The sequence below is a fragment of the Aquarana catesbeiana genome, linkage group LG08, assembly GCF_042186555.1.
Source record: "Aquarana catesbeiana isolate 2022-GZ linkage group LG08, ASM4218655v1, whole genome shotgun sequence".
In the NCBI taxonomy this organism is placed as follows: domain Eukaryota; kingdom Metazoa; phylum Chordata; class Amphibia; order Anura; family Ranidae; genus Aquarana; species Aquarana catesbeiana.
The window spans coordinates 207,801,361-207,822,765 of NC_133331.1; the positions used below are offsets into that span (position 1 = coordinate 207,801,361).

At 42.7% G+C, this 21,405-nt stretch overlaps 1 protein-coding gene across 1 annotated transcript in view; it reads left to right on the forward strand.

Moving 5' to 3' along the window:
• The first annotated feature begins 18,144 nt into the window (after positions 1–18,144).
• Positions 18,145–21,405, forward strand: part of LOC141106240 (mannose-binding protein C-like) — a 112,855-nt gene continuing 109,594 nt past the window's right edge. The window contains exons 1-3 of the mRNA XM_073596855.1: positions 18,145–18,274; positions 18,384–18,544; positions 20,290–20,397. Coding sequence (XP_073452956.1) covers positions 18,400–18,544; positions 20,290–20,397 — 253 coding nt within the window. The 5' untranslated portion in view covers positions 18,145–18,274; positions 18,384–18,399. The remainder of the gene's footprint in view (positions 18,275–18,383; positions 18,545–20,289; positions 20,398–21,405) is intronic.

Consider the following 21,405-nt stretch of genomic DNA (forward strand, 5'->3'; position numbering starts at 1 on the left):
ATAGTGTCCCTCGATGTAAATCCATCGTTAATCACGTGCTGTCAGAAGGGGGCGGTGCCACTGGGTGATGTAGGTGAGTGGCCCCGCCCCTTGCCTATATAAGGAATGTCAAAGCGCAGAGTTGGCATATGCCAGAAGGCCTCCCAGGAGGCAAGATCGTTTTTATTTTTTTCTATTTTTCCGGTCCGTCGGGGCATCATGATTGACGATGGATTTACATCGAGGGACAATTTTTTTTCTTTTTTCTTTTTCAATAACGAACTTGTCAAAAACTGTTTCTTGCGGTTATTATTTTTTGACACTTTTTTGGTGAATGGGTAGGGGTATGATGAACCCGATACCCATTCACTAAGGGGGGTGGGATCTGGGAGCCCCTTGTTAAAGAGGGCTTTCAGATTCCAATAAGCCCCCTGCTCACAGACCCCAACAACCACAGCCCAGGGTTGAGAAGAAGCCCTTGTCTTGGGGTGGGGGGGCAGAGCTCCTAGGATCTAGTCTTATTTTTTTAACCAGTAGCTTGACGGTCAACGTGAAGAGGAGAGGAGAAAGGGAGCACTCCCCCTAGTTCCACAGTATATAGAGAAGTGGATCAGAAATAGAAATATTAATTCTGATGTGGACAGTGGGGTCTTAATATAGCAATTTTATCCATGACACTAATACAGGCCCAAATCCACATTTAGTGAACATCTGGAACATACATATTTCAAAGGCATTCCATATGTCAGGGAGACCACCACTCTCTAGGCTATACTGTCAGGGAGAGAGACTCCAATGAGCCTTATAGTGTAGTAAGTTTGTTTATTAAAACATAAAGATTAAAAGAAAGTATTATGCACAGACAAGTGTAGGTATAATTAGGACTTATCACAAGGAGTAACAGTCCAGGGCATGGATGGACGGATAGATGGATGGAGCTCAGAGATGAGAGCAACTGGAGCCGCTGGAGCCGTCAGTGAACTAAGCGTAGCTGGGACCGGGAATGCCCCAACACTTTAAATTGCTGTCCCTGGGAGGATTCCCAGCCACTATATGTTACTGTGAGCCACAAAGGATGCTGGTACGTATTTCAGGAGCCACTAGGCTCCCTTTGTCAGCCTAAACTAGTTTCTAACTAGATTTAAATCAGAACCAGTGGGTATTAACTATTGATGAGCTAAGAACCAACTGGAAATATTGCCTGCCGCTGGACCGGCCCTGTGAGGGAGAGTGAGTTCGCCGAGTGCCAGCCGGATGCCTGGGGTGGCCGGGACTGCCAGCAGGAGAAGCAGAGGTGAGCGGTGAGGAGCCGTTGGCGGTCGGAGGGGGAGCTGACATCATTGGAGGAGGGAGAAGTGGATGCTGAGGGCAGCCCTGTGTGGGGGTCTGACGCTGGGCTGCAGGGATCCGGAGCAACGACTGCACTGTCTGGGCAACCTGGTGAGTCTCTCAATGTGTGTCTCCTGTTTTGTCCCATGTACAATGTGTTGTGTCTGGTGACAGTCTGAGGGGTGGAGGGCAGAGGCAGTCTCTGGGGGGGGGCTCTGTTCGAGGGGTACCTCAGCAGGTGGTGCCGGTGGCGGCAGCCGCGGGGCATAGTGTGACCAGCGTCCTGCAAGCATTTATGACTGGGTTCAGTGAAGTGCTGGCTCGTTGTGACACAGGTGCAGGTTCTGCAGGTGTGGTTTCCTCGGCGGCCGTATGGACGGCTGCGCGAGCTCCCGTGGCACAATCTGGGGCTGTGGTCAGCCTGGGATCGCCACTGGGTGCTTCGGGGAAGGATAACAGGATCCAGGCATCGACGTCTCCTCCGTCGGGGGCAGGGCAGCACTTTGTGGCGATTACTCCCTCGGAGGCTCCGCCGCCTGCTCAGGACAAGGCGGCTGACGAGGGTAAGAAGGCGACGGGGGACGCTGATGGAGTGCAATGAATGCAAGACATCTTGCATTCATTGAGGCAATACAAAGTGTTCTCTGAATGCCACAGGGCAGCCAATCAGCAGGGGACCCAGAAGCTAGCTGCGAACGTTGTGGTAGTGGTGTCCATTACAGTGATTTCCAGCTTCCAGGGGGTTCATCAGCCTCTTTCTATACTTTCATGGGGAACGAGTGCCTATCCACCATGTAGAAGAATCCTGATAAGGAGGCGCATATGGGATCGGTTCACAACAAAGACCCGAGGCTGGGGTAGACAGCCATATGCCTTTACGATCTCCCAACAGGAGATCAAAGGAGCTGGTAAGGGGCAGTTTGTCTAGAGGTGGAGGAACCTTTCTGTTACCACACTCCTCTGGGTGATAAGGTCGCGTGTTTCACAACATATGGATGATTGTTAATCCCTCCTTTGAGAGGACACTCTGCCAGTGAACTTTTCACATTATGCACTTTGGAATTGGACTTTATATGTTCATCGATTTTATGGGTAAATCATATTTATATGTTTATTTATGATGATAACCACCTGCTTTTTCACTGTTAGCTCACTATTATATGGGTTTATCATTTGCATTTAGGTGTTCACATTGTTTCATTTTTGAATCTAATTTTATAAATTGCAGCGCAGCTATTTTTTTCTTTTATTACAGGCCTGAGTCAGGGCTGGGTTGCAGTGTTCATCTGTCTTTATGTTTCGTTGTTTCTGTGTTTTGGTTTCGTCTTTCTATGTCAGTGTTGTTGGGTCTATGTTGTTTGTGGTTTTTAATGAGGGTTCGTGTTGGTTTTATGCTTCTGTCTGGTTTTCAGGTTCAGAATGTTTGGTGTGGATCCTGGGCCATTCTTATGTGTTTTGGGGGGCAAAGAGGGCTGAGGTTAGGCCCAAGGGTCAGCAGTTGGGTTTTCCCAGGAGCCAGGTCAGGATCAGGTGGATTGGGATCCCGGGGATGTTATGGTCCAGGGTTCTCCCTGAAGTGCATCACTATGCCGGGCTTGATAGGCCCCCGGAGGAGGAACCTTGGCTGTTCTTGAGAGGGCCTTGGCTGTTCTTGAGAGGGGACGGGGTTCATTTGAGTGCAGTGGAGATTGATCTTTGGTTTTTGGGACTGCAGGACGGTATTCTGTGAGCCCTGTGGGTGTGGCGGGCCGCCCAGGCGTAAGGTTTCATGCTGGGCATCTATGGCAGAGGGCGTAGGGTTTTTGAAGGCAGGGATGGTTACGTTCTTTGGAGAACGATGGGTTGGGCCCATCTCTGGTATGGGTGTACCTGCCCTAATAAGGGCGGAAGTAATAAGTGGTGGGGCAGTTGGCTGTATCAGCTGGTGAATTTACCAAACAATTGTCCCAGAGCTGGCATAAGTTGCTGCTGGGGGCTGTGGAAAGGCAAGGCGGTGCCAGATACAGCTAGTTGGTCAGTCAAGAGTGCCTTCAAAGATCCTAAGACATAGAAAACAGGCAGTTACATTCAGTCAGAGAGGTTATGGTATGTTTTTCTGTTTTTATATTATGTAATAAAGTGGTTTTAGGGTTGGTTACTGTAATAAAGGGCTGCTATGGCCTTTTAAACCCAAGAAAGTATGTCTGGTTTGAATTATTTAAATAAAGTAAGGTGGTATTTGGGTAATTGGCATAACAGCCGGCAATACCCCAGGCATGTATTTTATATAATAGTGCTTTTAGGGTTCATTCATTCTGCCCTTATTTAAAGCCGACTAGGATACATAATATCCTGATTATTATTAGTGGGGCCAATGTACCAATTCATTTATCGGTTTATTTTCTAGTTTTATTTTCAGTCTCACTTAATCATTAACTTCATTTTGAATACATCTTGATTGATTCCTTATACAACCTATCATAATTTTTCAGATTTAATTATAGGGTTATTCATTGTGTAATATAACCACTTACTTCAATTTTGACTATGTCCCAGTTGATTCTTTGCACAATCTCAACATCTTTATTACCTTTAGATTATATCTAGCTGTATACTATTGCATGTTTGCCTCCATTGATTTATGTTTATTACATAAGTTTTATCATGAATAATCTATTTCTACTATATACTGCATCAATTAACCTTTCATCACATTCATTCTGATATTTAGGTTTCTAATATGATATTGCCACATAAATGAATTATTATTTTATACCAATTTTTTTTTAAATTTTGCTATTATTTTCTATTTATAAAGTCACAATCAATTCTAATTTACTGCTCAGGTAGCACAGTATCCCTGAGGGCCATACATTGCAGTTGGTTCTCAGCTCAAGGGTTAATACCCACTGATTCTGATTTGAACCCCAGAGGTTAGCAACTAGTTTAGGCTGACGAAGGGAGTGGAATGGCTCCTGAAATGCATACTAGCATGTTTTGTGGCTCATGGTAACACATAGTGGTGGTGAATCCTCCCAGAGATGGCGATTCACAGTGTTGCAGCATTCCTGGTCCCACCGGCTCTTGGTCAACTGATGGCAGCAGCGACTCTAGTGGCTCTCATTCATGAGCTGTGATCAGGGCCACTGTTAGAAATCCAGCCTACTTGACGGAGCCCCTTGGCCCTGCCACTGACCCTACCCCATCTCAGAAACTGCAGCTTTGTCTTTAAAGTGGTGTTCCACCCAAAAAAAAAAAAAATACATGAATGTGCCTAAAAAAAAATAAAAAAAAAAATTTGGAAATTTTTTTTTTTTTTTTTACTCACCTCTAAATGCCTGTTGCTAGGGACATCACTTCCCTTCGGCACAGGAAGGGCTCAGCTCTGCTCTCTCCCTCTTGTCAGTCTGGGATCCATTACAGGTCCCAGATGACTGAGCGGCCAATCACGGCAGCGCGGCGCCGCTCGCGCAGTGGGTGCCCGGGTGTGAAGCCACAGCCCGGTGCCCACAGTTGCAATGCCGGCGCCGACAAACGGAGGGGAAGACGAGCGGGGCTTCGAGCCCCAGCATCGTTGGACCCTGGAACAGGTAAGTGTCCAATTAAAAGTCAGCAGCTGCAGTATTTGTAGCTGCTGACTTTTAATTTTTTTTTTTTTTTTAAAAGAGAACCCCACTTTAAGTGAAAGCAGGAATGAGCTCAGCTGTGTTTAGATCCTAGTCTGAATGCACCTGAGCTATCCAACCCATCATGAATCTCTCACAATGTCGCACCAATCATAAGGGGTTGGCAAGCTCAGAGGTGGCAGCCCTAGATGTCACTGCTACCCCTAACAGACGGGAGAGCACCCCATCTAGTAGGGGTAGTGCAGGTAGGCCTAAAGAGTTGGTGGTAATAGGGGATTCTATAATCATGCCTGATAGAAAAATTTGTTGCCAGGATCGCCTCAACCAAATGGTTTGCGGTCTCCTTAGTTCTAGCGTTCGGCATGTGGTGGACCTGACTGATAAAGTATTGGGAGGGGCTGGGCACAACCAAGCTGTCTTGGTCCACGTTGGAACCAATGACAGAATATAATTTAAAGAACTAGGCTGCAAGTTGAAGGGAAGGACCTCCAAGGTGATCTTCTCTAAAATATTGCCTGTGCCATGGACAACACAGGAAAGACAGGGAGAGATTAGAGAACTGAATGCATGGCTAAAGACCTAGTGTAAGAAGGAGGAAATTGGGTTTTTAGAGCACTGGGCTGACTTTTCATTAGGGGACAACCTATATGTTAAAGATGATTTTCACCTAAATAGAAGGGGATCTGTTATGCTGGGGAAGAGGTTTATGGGAAGGCTGGAGGAGTATTTAAAATAGGATTGAGGGGGAGGGTGAATTTGATTATAAAGGGTCAGACATGGGTCAGCCCCTATTAGTGAGTGGAATGGGGAAAGATGGGGGAGTGCTATGGCAGGTGATATGAAGGTTCCTATGTTACAAACAACTACTATTTGTACTAAAATTAAAAAATAACTAAAAATTTATGCAAAATGTGACAATGAATTAAAGTGTTTGCCCACCAATTCCAGAAGTCTGCCAAGCAAAATAGGGAAGTTGGAAGCTTTGATGCACAAGGAGAACTATGATTTAATTGGTATTCTTGAATTTTGGCTTCATTCTTCACATGACTGGGTTATTTATATTCCTGGTTATGCTCTCTTTCGGAAAGACAGGCTAAAACAGAGGGGTGGTGGTGTCTGCCTTTAAGTAAGAAGTGATCTCAAAGCGAGTGTGAAAGAGGACCTAGTTGATGATGAATATGATGAGTGTGAAGTATTATGGGTGAAACTGTACATGGGTGTGCGTACTACAGGGCAGTGATAATAATGGGGGATTTTAACTACCCAAAAATTGACTGGAGTAATGGCACTGCTGGGACAGTTAAAGGGCAAAAATGTATAAACTTATTACAAGACAATTTTATGGTCCAGTTTATTGAAGCCCCGACTAGGAATAATGCTCTGCTGTACCTGATAATCTCAAACCATGCAGAGCTTATTACCAATGTTCATCTAAAATCATCTGGGTAGCAATGACCATAACATGATTTCATTTAATGTTAGCTGTAAGCAACAAACACATATAGGAAATATAAAAGCACTTAACTTTAACAGAGCAAATTTTCCAAGGGTGAGGGCTGTTCTCCAAGACTTAGACTGGGAGGGAATATTGGCATCAATGAACACAGAACAGACATAGAAATTCTTCAGAAAGACAGTATGCAAGCTCACTGCAAAGTATATTCCCATGGGCAAGAAGTTTAAAAGGCTACAATAAAATCTATGTGGCTCATGAAGAATATACCACGGCCTAAGTTACATATAGTTAATAGTAGATAGAGGTACCATCATCCCAAAACATCATAATTAAGAAAAATGAGAGTGTGAAGACGCAGTCGCAGTTGCTGCTACTGGCGACTCGCGTCTTAACCCCCCCTAGAAATTGGAAACAGTGGGACTATTCCGGTACTAAATATTGGTGTATCGTAATAATGTAAGGATAAATTAAAAAAACCTCATAAAAAATATATAAATTTTAATCAAAACAACATAATAAAATTACAGTTACAATTACAATTGCAATTATAGACATAATCACTTCATATCGTCATAAAAGGGAGATACCACACAAACAAAGCAAGTGGATTCCGCAAGCTTTGGATGGGAAGTATATATGGAGCTTTGAATCTCGACCGGTTTCGCGGTTAAGCACCGCTTCCTCAGGAGAAGCAATCTATAATATCGATATAACATAGTTTTAGCATATACAGGTAAGTACAAAAAATACACAAAATATACAAAAATTTTTTTTTTTTTTTTTTTTTTTTACACAGAAAATCATTGCAGCAACATTGTTTAACAAGAATAATAAAATACATCATACACATATAGTAGAAATAAGGAGAAGCTCACCCAATCAGGCATTTTCCATAAGTATGCAGAACCCAATAAAAGTCCCCCCGCGGCGGACACAGGGGATGACAGACAGTCTCTGGTGGATAAAAGTATAATTAACCAACTTGTAAGCATCTTAGTGCCGATGGAATCCTAGGGGGGTGTGCCATAGCCGTAAGATTATAAAGAGCCTCCAGTGGTTGTATAGAGGATAAGTCTAAGATCCAAGGAAATCAGGGGGAGGAAAAAAAAGGGGGGGGGAGGAGAGGAGGGAAGGGTAAAGGGGGAGGAGGGAGGGGGGGAGGGAGGAGAAGGGAAGAAAGGGGGGGGGGAGATAAGGGGAGGGGAAAGGGGGGGTTTGGGCGTGGAAGAACAGGAGATAGACTGACCAAACCACCACCAAAGGAAGGAGGGGGTGCTAAGGGCTCAAAATGATAATTAAAAATAGCTGGTAACGGGTGCTAGCACTCACCAACTAATCATTGGTTAATATAAGACGCATGAGCTACATAAGTTGTGGAGGTTCCACTTGTAGGGATTGTAGGTACAAGTAATCATATAGAACCATCCAAAGTACTGCTTAGGACACCCAAATTAGCAGGCCAGTGGGCGCATCACATAGAAGCCAATCCAACTAGGAGTAAAATTGTAAAGGTCTGAATGAACCACTGGTATACATATAAAAAAATATACAAATAAGAATATATGAGAAAAGGCTGGTAGTTGGAATATAAGGCAGAGAGTGTTGCACATATAGATACCATAGTTAACAAGCCTGCTAGAATATATATAAGGAGTGAGAAGTACAATGACAGGCACTAAAAATGATAGTAGTAAAGCCCAGCTGAAGCTACAGGAGCAAAGGCACAGGGCAATATTAGTTTAGTCCAACATAGAAGCTAGACCGGTGCAGTGGGCATGCAAAGCAGGACCTGGACGTGTGGAGAAAAACAGTACACAGTACATAAGACTATAGCGGTGAGTTAGAAGAAGTGATAAACTGACCTGTTGGGGAACGAAACACAACGCAGCTCTGTGTCAGGAGGCTGTGTCAGGAGTGGCCGCCATTTGAGCTCCCCAACCCGGAAGTCAGGGCACGCCGACGTGGGCGGCCTCTGACATCACTGGGTCAGTTTGCCCGCACAGCGCAGGTGCACCTCATTGTGCTACTGCGCATGCGCGCACTCCGGTCAAAGGGAATCGCGTTCCCAGACCAGGAGACACAAGCAGCCAGAGAAGGCTGCCAGGGCAAACATGCGTCCGCCGCCAGGGAAAAAAAATTGAGTCCAGCAACCACTGGAAAACACCTGAAAATGGGGGAGAAGGGAGAGGAAAAGGGGGGAGGAAAGACGGGAGAGGAAAAGAAGGGGAGGGGGGGGGATGGGGAAGGGGAGGAAAGGGGAAAAAAAAACAAAAAAAAAAACAAACAAGGGGGGAAAAAGAGAGGTTGTCCTTATACAGCAATAATTAAACATATGCAAAAACAGACATTTACAGAAATAAAGCAACATGGGTTCTATTTTGCGTATAATGATAACAGTTACAATGTCACTCAGGACTAATAATCTCCCAACTACACCAGGGGAGGTCACAGATCAGTAATAGAATATATACAACATAGAGTCATCCCAAATAGAAATTGGGGGAGAAATTGGGGGGGAAAGGGGGGGAGGGGGGGAAGGGAACCCGATTCACAAAAATGCCCTATATGATACTGCCTCTTTGAGGCCGGGCGGAAGGGTGGCGTTGAGTCGCTCGATCCACAGGGACTCCTTCTGAAGGACCGAGCGATCCCAATCACCACCCCTGGGGCTGGGCTGGACCACCTCAAGGACCAGAAATTTGACAACCGTATTGTCAAATCTGTGGTGCAAGCCAATATGACGGCCAATGGTAGTTAATTTCCTATTTTCCGAGTAATAAAGATGGTCACCAATTCTTTGTCTGAACTCTCGGATCGTTTTTCCTACATAAAATGCTTTGCATCTACAAATCATTAAGTAGATCACCCCTTTAGTGGCACAATTGGCAAATGTGCGGGGGACCAGAAGCTCTCCATTAGGTAGAACAAAATGTCTGCTCTCATGGACCCAAGGGCACCGGGGACAATCCCCACATTGAAAGGTGCCATTTGGTCCATTTCTCAGGGTTTTTTTGGAAATATAATGACTGGAGGTCAGTTTATCCCGCAAGGATCGAGCCCTCTTCTGGGGTGGGTCGTACATATTTTGCCAGCGTATAATGCTCAGCCAAAAGGTGCCAATTTTTGGTTAAAATGTTACGAAGTAGGCTATGATGTGCGGAATAAGTTGTAATAAACCTCACAGTGTCCTGGGGAGGGGAAGATTCCTTATGTTTAAAGAGAAGGGAAGTTCGAGAACGTGATGCTGCTTTGTTATAAGCTTTGCGAAGATTGGTGGGGGAATAACCGCGTAACAGTAGACGTTCGCGCAGTGCCCTAGCTTGAAGTCTGAAGTCGGTGTCATGTGTGCAATTTCTGCGTAGGCGCAGGTACTGAGCATATGGTATGCTCCGTACCAAAGCGCTCGGGTGCGCACTGGTAGCAAACAGGAGCGTATTGCCGGCAGTCGGCTTTCTGTAAAGGTCAGTGCCCAAAGTCCCGTCTGGTTGTTTCATAATATTTCAGTCTAGAAAGGAGATCTGCTCTGGGTCAATCGTAGCCTCCCTGGCGGTTTTCCCGAGTGTGGCTCGGGGTTAAAATTCAGTACCATTAGCGGTAACCCCGAGCCACACTCGGGATCGCATTGCAGGATCCTGGGGCGGCGTTACTTACCTTGTCTCCGGGATCCTGCGATGTCCCCCGCAGTGTCCGAGGGCTCCGTCCTCCTCCGAAGCCTCTCCGTGCCAGGCTCCGTTCCCTGCGAGCGGCGCGACGCACGGGGGCGGAGCCTGGCAGCAAATTCAAAAAACTGTCAAAATCATAACACATACAGTACTGTAATCTTACAGATTACAGTACTGTATGAAATGATTTCACATCCCTTTTGTCCCCAGTGCTCTGGCCCATGCCCTGCATGCAGTTTTACATGATATACACTGTTCTTTCTGCCTGGAAACTGGAGATTGTCCATAGCAACCAAAAAGTGTCCCTTTACGTCAAAAGTGGCTTTAGACCAGCTAGAAAACAGCGATAATAAATTAGAACACTTGCAGAATTGAGTGATAGTGAATTGTGGGGAAATTTATTTTATTACTATTTTTTTTATTTTTTTTTAATTATTTATTTTTATTTATTATATTATAATTTATGTTTTTGTGTTTCAAACTTTATCATACCCGGCATATCTACTAGACTCTGGTTTGGACAGATTTAAGTGTGTTATTGTTAAGATTTACAGACCTACAATATAAAACGCCAAATTTCCATGCAAAATAATGGTACCGCTTTCAGCACCTAAAATCCGAAATAATCATACCGCCAGGGAGGTTAAAGGTAAACTTTAGATTTAGATCGTTGGTATCTAATTTCCTGAGGAAGCGGTGCTTAACCGCGAAACCGGTCGAGATTCAAAGCTCCATATATATACTTCCCATCCAAAGCTTGCGGAATCCACTTGCTTTGTTTGTGTGGTATCTCCCTTTTATGACGATATGAAGTGATTATGTCTATAATTGCAATTGCAATTGTAATTGTAACTGTAATTTTATTATGTTGTTTTGATTAAAATTTATATATTTTTTATGAGGTTTTTCAATTTATCCTTACATTATTACGATACACCAATATTTAGTACCGGAATAGTCCCACTGTTTCCAATTTCTAGGGGGGGTTAAGACGCGAGTCGCCAGTAGCAGCAACTGCGACTGCGTCTTCACACTCTAATTTTTCTTAACTATGTGGCTCATGGCCAAAGTTAAAAAAAGCTATAAATAATAAGAAAAGAGCTTTTAAAAAATATAAAAAAGAGGGAACACTATCATCGTTAAGATTTAACAAGGAATATAGCAGAATATGTAAAAAGGAAATCAAGGATGCAAAAATTCAAAACAAATGACAGATTGCAAAAGATAGTCGGACAAACCCCCAAAAATTCTTCAAATATATTAATAGTAAAAAGATCAGGTCTGAGCATGTAGGTAATTTACAAAATAATCTAGAGTGGGTGACTGGGGACAAAGAGAAGACAAATTTGTTAAATACCTTCTTCTGCTCAGTGTATACAAAAGATCATGGGGGAGCTCATGTCCATAATGGGGATGGTATTGGCACAGCCCCCAAATGATCCACAATGGCTAAAAAGTGATATGGTCCAGAAATATTTAGACAGAACAAAGGTTATTAAAGCACCTAGACCAGATGGCATCCACCCATGGATCCTAAAAGAATTGAGCTCTGCCATTTCAAAGCCATTGTTTCTAAAGTTTAGAGACTCTTGGGCGAATGTGGTGCCTATATTTAAAAAGGGATCAAGGTCTTTACCTAGTAACTATAGACCTGTTAGTTTAACTTCTATAGTCCGGAAGATACTGGAGAGTTTAATAAAAGACCACATAAATAAATTCTTGCTGGAAAAAAATATTTTAACCAACAGGCAGCATGGATTCATCAAAGACAGAAGTTGTCAAACAAACCTCATTTCTTTTTATGTGGAGGTAAGTAAAACATTGGACAGAGGGGGGGCTGTGGATATGGTATACTTGGATACTTGGATTTTGCAAAAGCATTTGACACAGTTCGCCACACACGGCTAATGTGTAAGGTAAAGTCTATAGGCTTGGAAAGATCAGTTTGTAAATGGTTAGAAAACTGACTAAAAGACAGAATTCAGAGAGTACTAGTTAATGATTCCACTCTGAATGGTCTAAGGTTATTAGTGGTGTACCCCAAAGTTCAGTGTTGGGACACTTATTTTGTAATATCTTTATAAATGATATAGGGTCTGGGATTAAAAGTATCATTTGAGGTTCCTTGCAGATGACACCAAGCTATGCAGTGGAATAACGTCCTTACAGGATGTCTTCAATCTACAAGCCGACCTCAATGCACTGTTTAATTGGGCAACTAGGTGGCAAATGAGGTTTACTGTTGATAAATGTAAAGTTTTGCACTTGGGGGCTCAGAACATGCATGCATCATACATACTACTGGGAGTAAAACTGGGGGAATCAATGGTGGAGAAGGATCTGTGTGTTTTGGTAGATCATAAGTTTAAAAATAGCATGCAATGCCAAGCTGTAGTTTCCAAAGTGAGCAAAGTCATTTCTTGTATTAAGAGATATATGGACTCCAGAGAGAGAGAGAGATCATTTTGACCATGTACAAATCATTAATAAGACCTCATCTAGAATATGGAGTTCAGTTTTTGGCACCAGTTCACAAAAGGATATTGGAACTTAAGAAAGTGTAGAGAAGGGCAACCAAACTGATAAGAGGCATGGAGGAGCTCAGCTATGAGGATAGATTAGAGGAAGTGAATTTATTCTATCTTGAGAAGAGGAGATTAAGGGGGGATATGATCAACCTGTACAAATACATGAAGGGTTCATATAGTAAACTTGGTGTTGGGTTATTCACTTTAAGTTCATCACAGAGGACAAGGGGGCACTCTTTACATCTAGAGGAAAAGAGATTTCATCTCCAAATAAGTAAAGGTTTCTTCGCAGTAAGAGCTGTGAAAATGTGGAATAAACTCCCTCCAGAGGCGGTTCTGGCCAGCTCAGTAGATTGCTTTAAAAAAGGCCTGGATTCTTTCCTAAATGTACATAATATAACTGGGTACTAACATTTATAGGTAAAGTTGATCCAGGGAATATCCGATTGCCTCTCGGGGGATCAGGAAGTAATTTTCTCCCCTGCTGTAGCAATTTGGATCATTCCTTGCTGGGGTTCTTCTCCTTCCTCTGGATCAACTGTGGGTATAGGATTGTGTATATGGGATTGTATGATTTTTTTTTCTCTTTTATTGGTTGAACTAGATGGGCTTGTGCCTTTTTTCAACCTGACTCACTGTGTAACTATAAGAGGCTGAGACGTTCCCTGCTCCGCAGCTACATGTATACAAGCGGCATGTATACATGAGGCTGTGGGGCGGAGAAAGCCTCAGTCATTATGATTGTTGGGGCCAAAAAAGACCTTCTATAGATACCACTAACAGTGTGCTGTGCTGGCTCTGTCTGTATCATACACAGAAGCTGCGCTGATGAAGGCTGCTGCAGATTCTCTCAGCCTCAGCCTGCCGCCTCCTCAGCACTTAATCAGCAGTCAAAACGCTGCTATGAGACTGAGACCCAGGGACTGAGGATGGGGACTGGAACTTTAAATTCATTATTGGCAAATGTGGCAGCCAGGTTGTATTAATCCACCTGCATGACGAATTATAAAAAAAATGGACCTCCATTGATTTACTGACATAGCTCTGTTCATTTCCTGAACTGTGAGTAGTATCTATAAAAGGTCTTTTTGTGCAGGATTGGTATTTGGAATAAGTAGCTATTTTTTTTGAGTTGTATCAACAGTATTATCTTATTCAGTATGTAATCTAGCTATAGATATGGGGGTATACTCAGGCCTTGTTAAGTAGGCCAGGAGACACCCATTTCACAGTGGTGTGGTGGTAGCACTCTCACCTAGCAGTAAGAAGGGTCGCTGGTTCGAATCCCAACCACGACACTACCTGCCTGGAGTTTGCATGCTCTCCCTGTGCCTGCGTGGGTTTCCTCCGGGTACTCCGGTTTCCTCCCACACTCCAAAGACATGCTGGTAGGTTAATTGGATCCTGTCTAAATTGTCCCTAGTATGTATGAATGTGAGTTAGGGACCTTAGATTGTAAGCTCCTTGAGGGTAGGGACTGATGTGAATGTACAATGTATATGTAAAGCGCTGCGTAAATTGACGGTGCTATGTAAGTACCTGAAATAAAATAAAAATAAAATAAATTTCTGTACCCAAATTTAAAAAGATTTCCTGTAGTTGTTTTCTTCCCTAAAGATGAGCATAAGGGCTCTTGCTGTATTTAATAGTTTTGGTTTATAGAGTTGCCTATGTATGTTTTTTCAACAGTAGTTTTAACTTTCTCTAGGATGAATGCTCCCCAAAAATTTTCTTTAAATGTCTTCCACTGTGTTATTGCATCAGTTATTGGTAATAAAGCAGTCTTGATAGTATCTAGTTGTGCAATATTAAAAGGTGAGGGTTATAAAGATTTACTATGGTATATCTAATAATCTGGACTGCAAGTTTGCTCACTGGAATACCTATACCACACCAGGAGTGATAACATAAATGTTTATGGCACATTGCACACTACATCATAGAAGATAATTATAACGCTATGAACACATGTTTTATATGTGTCATAGTGCTATCTGCATTATAGGACTATTACAACCATTGTATTATAATTCTTTTAAAGAAATCAATATTTATCTCCCATATAGACAGGTAGTACCTTTAAGTGAATCTGTCAGATCATATCTTAACCCTTTGGGATAAAGACATAGAACAACAACAGCCCAATCTCCTTTACTCTAGGAAAAAGGTAAAAGTTTTTCATTTAAAAAAAAAAATAAGTTTATGATATTGATTTAAAAGGGAATCCTTGTAATATATGGAAGTTATTTGGAAGAAGTCTCTGAAAATAAGTTTATGATATTGAACTAAAAGGGAATCCTTGCAACATATGAAAGTTACTTAGAAGAAGTCTATATTGAAGGTTGGAGGAGGAGGGGAAGGAGAGGGAATATTGGGGACTCCTTTGGGTGGTATATGTGTGTGGGTATATGGGCCCTTGCATCTCCATCTCTGAGGGAATACCATTATATAATGTGTTAAATTAAATATTGCTATATTTTTGTGCTATAATACGGTTATTAAAAGTTTGTCATTCTATCTAAATGGCATTTATAGAAAGTCTATATTGATATCTCCTGATGAAGAGGACCTTGTCCGAGAAACGTGTTGAGCTGTAAAGAAGACTGCTATATGCAATCATTGCAAATATCGATTGACTGGGTTTTAAAGAATTGTATTTTATTGTGCTTTGTTATAATATAAACTGAACGTTGTTTAATTTTATCATTTGAATAAATGTTATTTTTTATCAAAAAATGCTGTGCTTTAAAAGTCCCATGCCTACACTATTAAAATAGTTTTGATACATCAAATTTATGGATGTGATACAGAAAAAGAAGGGGGAGGAGAACAAGGGGGTGGAACTTTATATGATGCTATGTATACTATGATGCTATGTATACTGTATTACCATTGTACCATTGTTACATATTATACCTGTTCTATTTGATTGTATTTAGTGGCAATCGATCAAAATATAAACGCATAACAACAAGATTCTACAATGTTCACCGTCTATCTTTTTGCCACCACGTGCTTCATATAAAGTCCCACCCCCTTGTTCTCCTCCCCCTTCTTTTTGATGTATGACAGGGATGGAAATATGTGACCTCACCAGGCCACATTTTCATTTAAAGTCCCAAGGGATGGAACAGTTGGCCTTACCAGGCCACAGGTTTACTTAAAGTCCCTTAAACCCCCCCATTTTTAATTCTAATATTAGACACAGGGATGGAAGCACATGGTTTGGCTTTAATTTATTAACTGTATTACCCCTATTGCAATTGTTTATTCTATGACAATTTTCTTGATCCAATCAAACCTCTCAATTTTAGTGATCCCATTATAATTGACTACCAGTATACCTTTGTACTTTTTCATCCTTTTTTATTGATTGATTGATCTTTTTTACCCCCTTTTTTACCCTTATTTGACACCTACCCAGGGTAAATTGGCCTTGCTTTGGCCCGGTTGTGGGGGCGGTGTGAGATCGGCCGGCTGCCTGCTGCCCATGTTGTTCTTCTGGTCCGGGAGCTGTGATGCACCTGGCGGGCCTCCTCCTGCCTCTGGCTTCCTATGCCTGGGGAGGCGTGGGCGCCGCCACTGTGCATCTACGACGCGCACCCCACATTGGACGTTCGGTGATTCCGGGCGCCGCTGCGTCCTTGGTTGTGGTTGCCATGCTCGCGAGCGGATTGCGGGATGGATGGCGGCGCTGGGTTGGATGCTGGTCGCCGGATCCTCCCCGCCCCCTTCCCCTCCCCCTGAACTCTGCTGCGCTGGCATGACGTCGGCGGCGTCATTGCTGCGACCCCTTTATAGGCGTCTCCCGGGTCGGCTCTGGCACTGAGGGCTCCTTCACACATCCACGGTAGTCCAGGATTCCTTCCTCCTCCTTTCATTCACTGAAATGGCATCACAGGTAACAGTTACTGTCTATCCCTTCCTCGTTTTTCACTGCACTGTCTTGGCCCTATGGGTGGGTCACTCTACCTTCCCACTCTTCTCCATTCACTCTATGTCAGCCCCTTGGCTGTCATCCTCCTCCTAGTTTCCTCTATCTGGGTCCTCTCATCTATTGTCCACACACCTTCCCCTTGCACACCTAGGCTGCCCCCTGTCCCATTGCCTGCTCTGGTTGACGCTTGTTGGGGGATTTCGGGTGAGATGTCCACCGCAGCTCCCAGTTGGGGGCACGTAATCGGATGGCCTATGGTGCCTGGCATCACGCAGCCAACATGCGAACCTCAGTAAGTCCCATACCTTGGGTTAGGGGTTTATTACCCCATTATTGCTTAACTCTATTTATACCCAACCAACTGGTCAATCTTTTTACTCATAGACACACCTTGTGCATGCTCCTGACGAGTGGCCCTCCAGCCACGAAACGCGTTGAGCTGCCATACGCCATGATTACAGCATACATTATCTGCATACCAGGTTTACCTATATACCTTTTTTTCTTGGACCACTGATGTCATAGACCCTGCAAATACTACCATGGTTTACTGTTTTATCCAACTACACTCTGGTGCACTATGAATTAATCTTGTTTGCTATATATGCGACATTACTTACTTGATGTCGTTCACACTGTATTACCAATTGATAGCATTACGGAAGAACCCTGTGTTGCTATATATGTGATACTGTTTGTACGATGCTCTGTATTCTGTGTTACCATTGTACCATTGTTACATGTTATACCTGTTCTATTTGATTGTATTTAGTGGCAATCGATCAAAATATAAACGCATAACAACAAGATTCTACAATGTTCACCGTTTATCTTTTTGCAACCATGTGCTTCATATAAAGTCCTACCCCCTTGTTCTCCTCCCCCTTCTTTTTGATGTATGACAGGGATGGAAATATGTGACCTCACCAGGCCACATTTTCATTCAAAGTCCCAAGGGATGGAACAGTTGGCCTTACCAGGCCACAGGTTCACTTAAAGTCCCTTAAACCCCCCCATTTTTAATTCTAAAAGATGTGGTACAGGAGTCGAATTATTTGTTTGATCGGACTGCAAATATAAAGATCACATACCTTCCAAGTGGGTGTGTTTTAACCTTGTTTAGATGCATACCCAAGGATTTTTTTAAAGAGTGGAGACCCCTTTAGAGCAGCTAGCATACAGAGCATATTAGTCATAAATAATATTGGACCATTTAAGGGCTATATATTATAATTATATGCAGTTTATATTGTTTCATGTAATCAAAAATCAATGATCCTTTGGTTTTGGAGTTAGGGGCCATAACATTGGAGGATGCATGCAATGGGTAGGGACATTATTAAAAATTATGCATAATTACGTTCTTAGATTTGGATAGAGGGAATTGCAAGAACTTCTCAGGCATACTGAATTATTCTGGAATAACAAAATAAAACCTATAGTATCCTAGCAAAAGGGGGCTATTACACAAGAACACTTCTAATGCTGTTATAGAGGGAGTCTATATGATCAGCAGCACCCCAATTTTTTTTCTTTATATTATTTTATCTGCAGTAGTAGTAAACTTTTAGATTTTTCCTAAAAGAAGAATGTATGAAACACACGCACGTTCCAAAGATATAGACACTGACCTCGTTCACCAGGTACAAAGTTCCAAACAATCCAAAATAATCGATATCCTTGCAAATAAAATGACCAGATGCCATAGACCTGGTTTGTTGTGATATCAGTTTGGTTGGAATTCAGACACTAAGGAAAACGACTACAACAACAAATAGGCAAGTATTATTTTATCACTTTAACTTAGTCATCTATTTCATTAGTATAGCATTGAACAATAAATATATGTAATACAAGAGGGGAACCAATATTTTGATTTTCTCACAGGCTGAACGGCTGAACAATGAATTCTCTTACAAACCGTCTATGCATTCTAGTTGTTTTGGCTCTGGTTTTTGACCTGAGTCTTTCAGAAACACCAGCCATGTGTCCAGGTTTAAATGGCAGGGATGGAAGAGATGGGGCTAATGGCCCAAAGGGCGACCCAGGTGAATTTTTTTGATTTTTTACTTTAACTTTGTCAACATTTGTTTGAAATACCCATCATTTTGAAACATTTAGTTATCCCCATGCAGTGGTGCTACATTATCATTTATCAGGCTGGCAGGAAATTAAATGCTTAATACAAATTTGTCAGCTCTTATTGGTACAGTGTATAGAAAGAGACAAGAGAAATTTTGCCACTTTTTAAAATGACTCCACTGGAAAAATATATGAACATGTTCCAACCAAGATGTTTCCAGCTGACTTAGAACAAGCAATGCCTTCATGGGTCTTAATGATAATGCTCTTTGCTGTGCATTTTAATATTGCTTTTACCCCAAGGAATCAAGAGTCTTGTATGTGCTTCTGATTGTATGATATTTCTGATAACATCTACTCCCAGCTGAGCATGATGTGGACAAGCTCTTGCTTCAGTGCTGTAGCCTCCTGGTGCCCATCCCGCTGTCCTTTGGCACTTACTGTGTGGCATTTGGGCCCCTGCAGACAGTCTGCATTCTTTAGACTGACTTCTAGTAGTTAAATGGTCTTCCTAATTTCTTACACACTTTTAAACTTTTTTCTATACTGTCCATCCCTTTTTTTTTGTTTATGTTCATTATGTTATTAATAATGTCACAATTGAGGGCCCATTAATTAAAAAAAAATGACCACACTCCTGTAAACAAAAGGGGGGCAGAGACCTTACATCACTGCCATTTACTTAAAAATGAATATTTTTAATTATGTTATAATTTATTATGAATAAAGTAGAACTATAGGAAAAACTTTTTTTTTTTTCCCATTTTGGATAGTGCAACGGAGGGTTATAACCCCTGTCAGTTTTTTTTCTTTTTCGCCATCTGTCTCCCATTGCGGAGATTTCCCTTCACTTCCTGTCTCATAGCCAACTAGAACACAACATAAAACCCCTGCAAATTAAGGGAATTCCTTGGAGACCCCAGGTCACCAGAACTAGTGTCCCCATTGCAAGACTTCCCCTCTATTACTTTTCTAGGGACAACCCCAAATTTGGGCTTTTCTTTTAGTTTCACTTTCAATGATAATGGTAAATAGGACAAAAAGGTGAACCTCATTAATGGGCATAGACAGCAATAAAAACTGACAGGTATTCTAATCTGTCTCCACTCTATCCAAAGCTAAAAAAAAATATTTGCTTTTAGTTATCCTTTAAAGCGGGGGTCCACCCACACCGCCAAAAAAAAAAAATATTAAAAGCCAGCAGCTACAAATACTGCAGCTGCTGACTTTTAATACATGGCCACTTACCTGTCCCAGGGTCCAGCGATGTCGGCAGGCGACGCCGAGAACCCGCTCGGTTCTCGGCAGCTGCCGCCGCCATCCTGGGTGAGGGAATCAGGAAGTGAAGCGTTGCGGCTTCACTTCCCAGTTCCCTACTGCGCATGCGCGAGTCGCGCTGCGCGTCCCAAATGGTCCCCGCTCTCTCCTGGGAGCTGTGTGTTTCCCAGGAGACAGCGCGGTGGGGACGGGAAGAGGCGTAGACTCCCATGGGAGTCTATGCCGGAAGTGGGTGCAAATACATGTCTTAGACAGGTATCTGCACCCCCCTACCCCCTGAAAGGTGCCAAATGTGACATTGGAGGGGGGGGGGTTCCGAAAAGCGGAAGTTCCATTATTGTGTGGAACTCCGCTTTAAACATGATATATTGTATCCATTTCTAGAGCATACAGATTGCAGACTGTCAATATTATTGTTACATGTTCTCTTGAGGTGTGCGTGGAGAGCCTGGAATTCCAGGTGAAAGAGGAAACCCAGGACTTCCAGGGAAAGTAGGACCAAAAGGCAATCCAGGGGAAAAAGGAATTCATGGAGTTACAGGTAAGATTATTTGTCTGAACATATCACTGAATTAATCTACATTTCTGTGTGAGACAGAGCAAGGGCAAGCATAATAAGTGCCAGGATTTGCTATGGCATCTCCTGTACCTTTACCCAAAGTTATTTTATATACCTGAAGAACACTGAATATATGTATTCGTCAAAGAAATTAGAAGATTTATATTATTTGCATTTAAATGGCTACAGCCCACCCTATTTGCTTGCTGGAGATCATCCAGCATCATCTAACTCGTTCCTCCCCAGCATCTTTCCCACCCTTCTCATTCATTGTCTAGTTTTTTCTATCATGGAGACTTAGCATCACATGTGAACATTATCTATGGCAGTCTGAATGTAAATACAGCCTGGCTAGGAGTATCCAAACCTCCAGATTGACTTCTACTCATTAAGTCATTATGATATTTTCAAAGCTCTTCTTGGGAAGAGTACTGATGTGTTCAAGAACTGTGTGCAGCATCCTGCTGGTCCTTCCCACCAGCTATGATCTTTTTGTTGTTATATGCACCTTTGCCATGTTTCATCACAGGGTCTTCTGCCATTTACAAGGTCATTGGCATGCAACCAATCAGTGGCCACCAGTGCCTCAGCCAATGCATGGCAAGGCTCTGCCTAAAAGTACCTGGTCATGTGTTGCTTACCTTTTGAACAACATGTCTGTGTTCCTGACTACAGCTACCTTGCATTCCAGCACCTGTATGATTCTCTGTGCACTCCAGCCTTTAACCAGTATATCTGTGCCTGTGATTTCCTTGTAAACTCCAGAAAATATCTAGCCTTTCTTCACCTCTGTGACTTCCAATGTATACCAGCCAGAAAATTGCATCTTAGGACGTGTGATTCCCTGATTGTTTAAATCAGCAACTTGTTACCAGCACCTATGTGACTCTCTGCGCACTCCAACCTGCATCCTCCCTACAGTTGCATGTCTACTGTACACTCCGAACTTTCCTCCTGAGCCCAGTATTCCATGCTACATAAGACATGCTG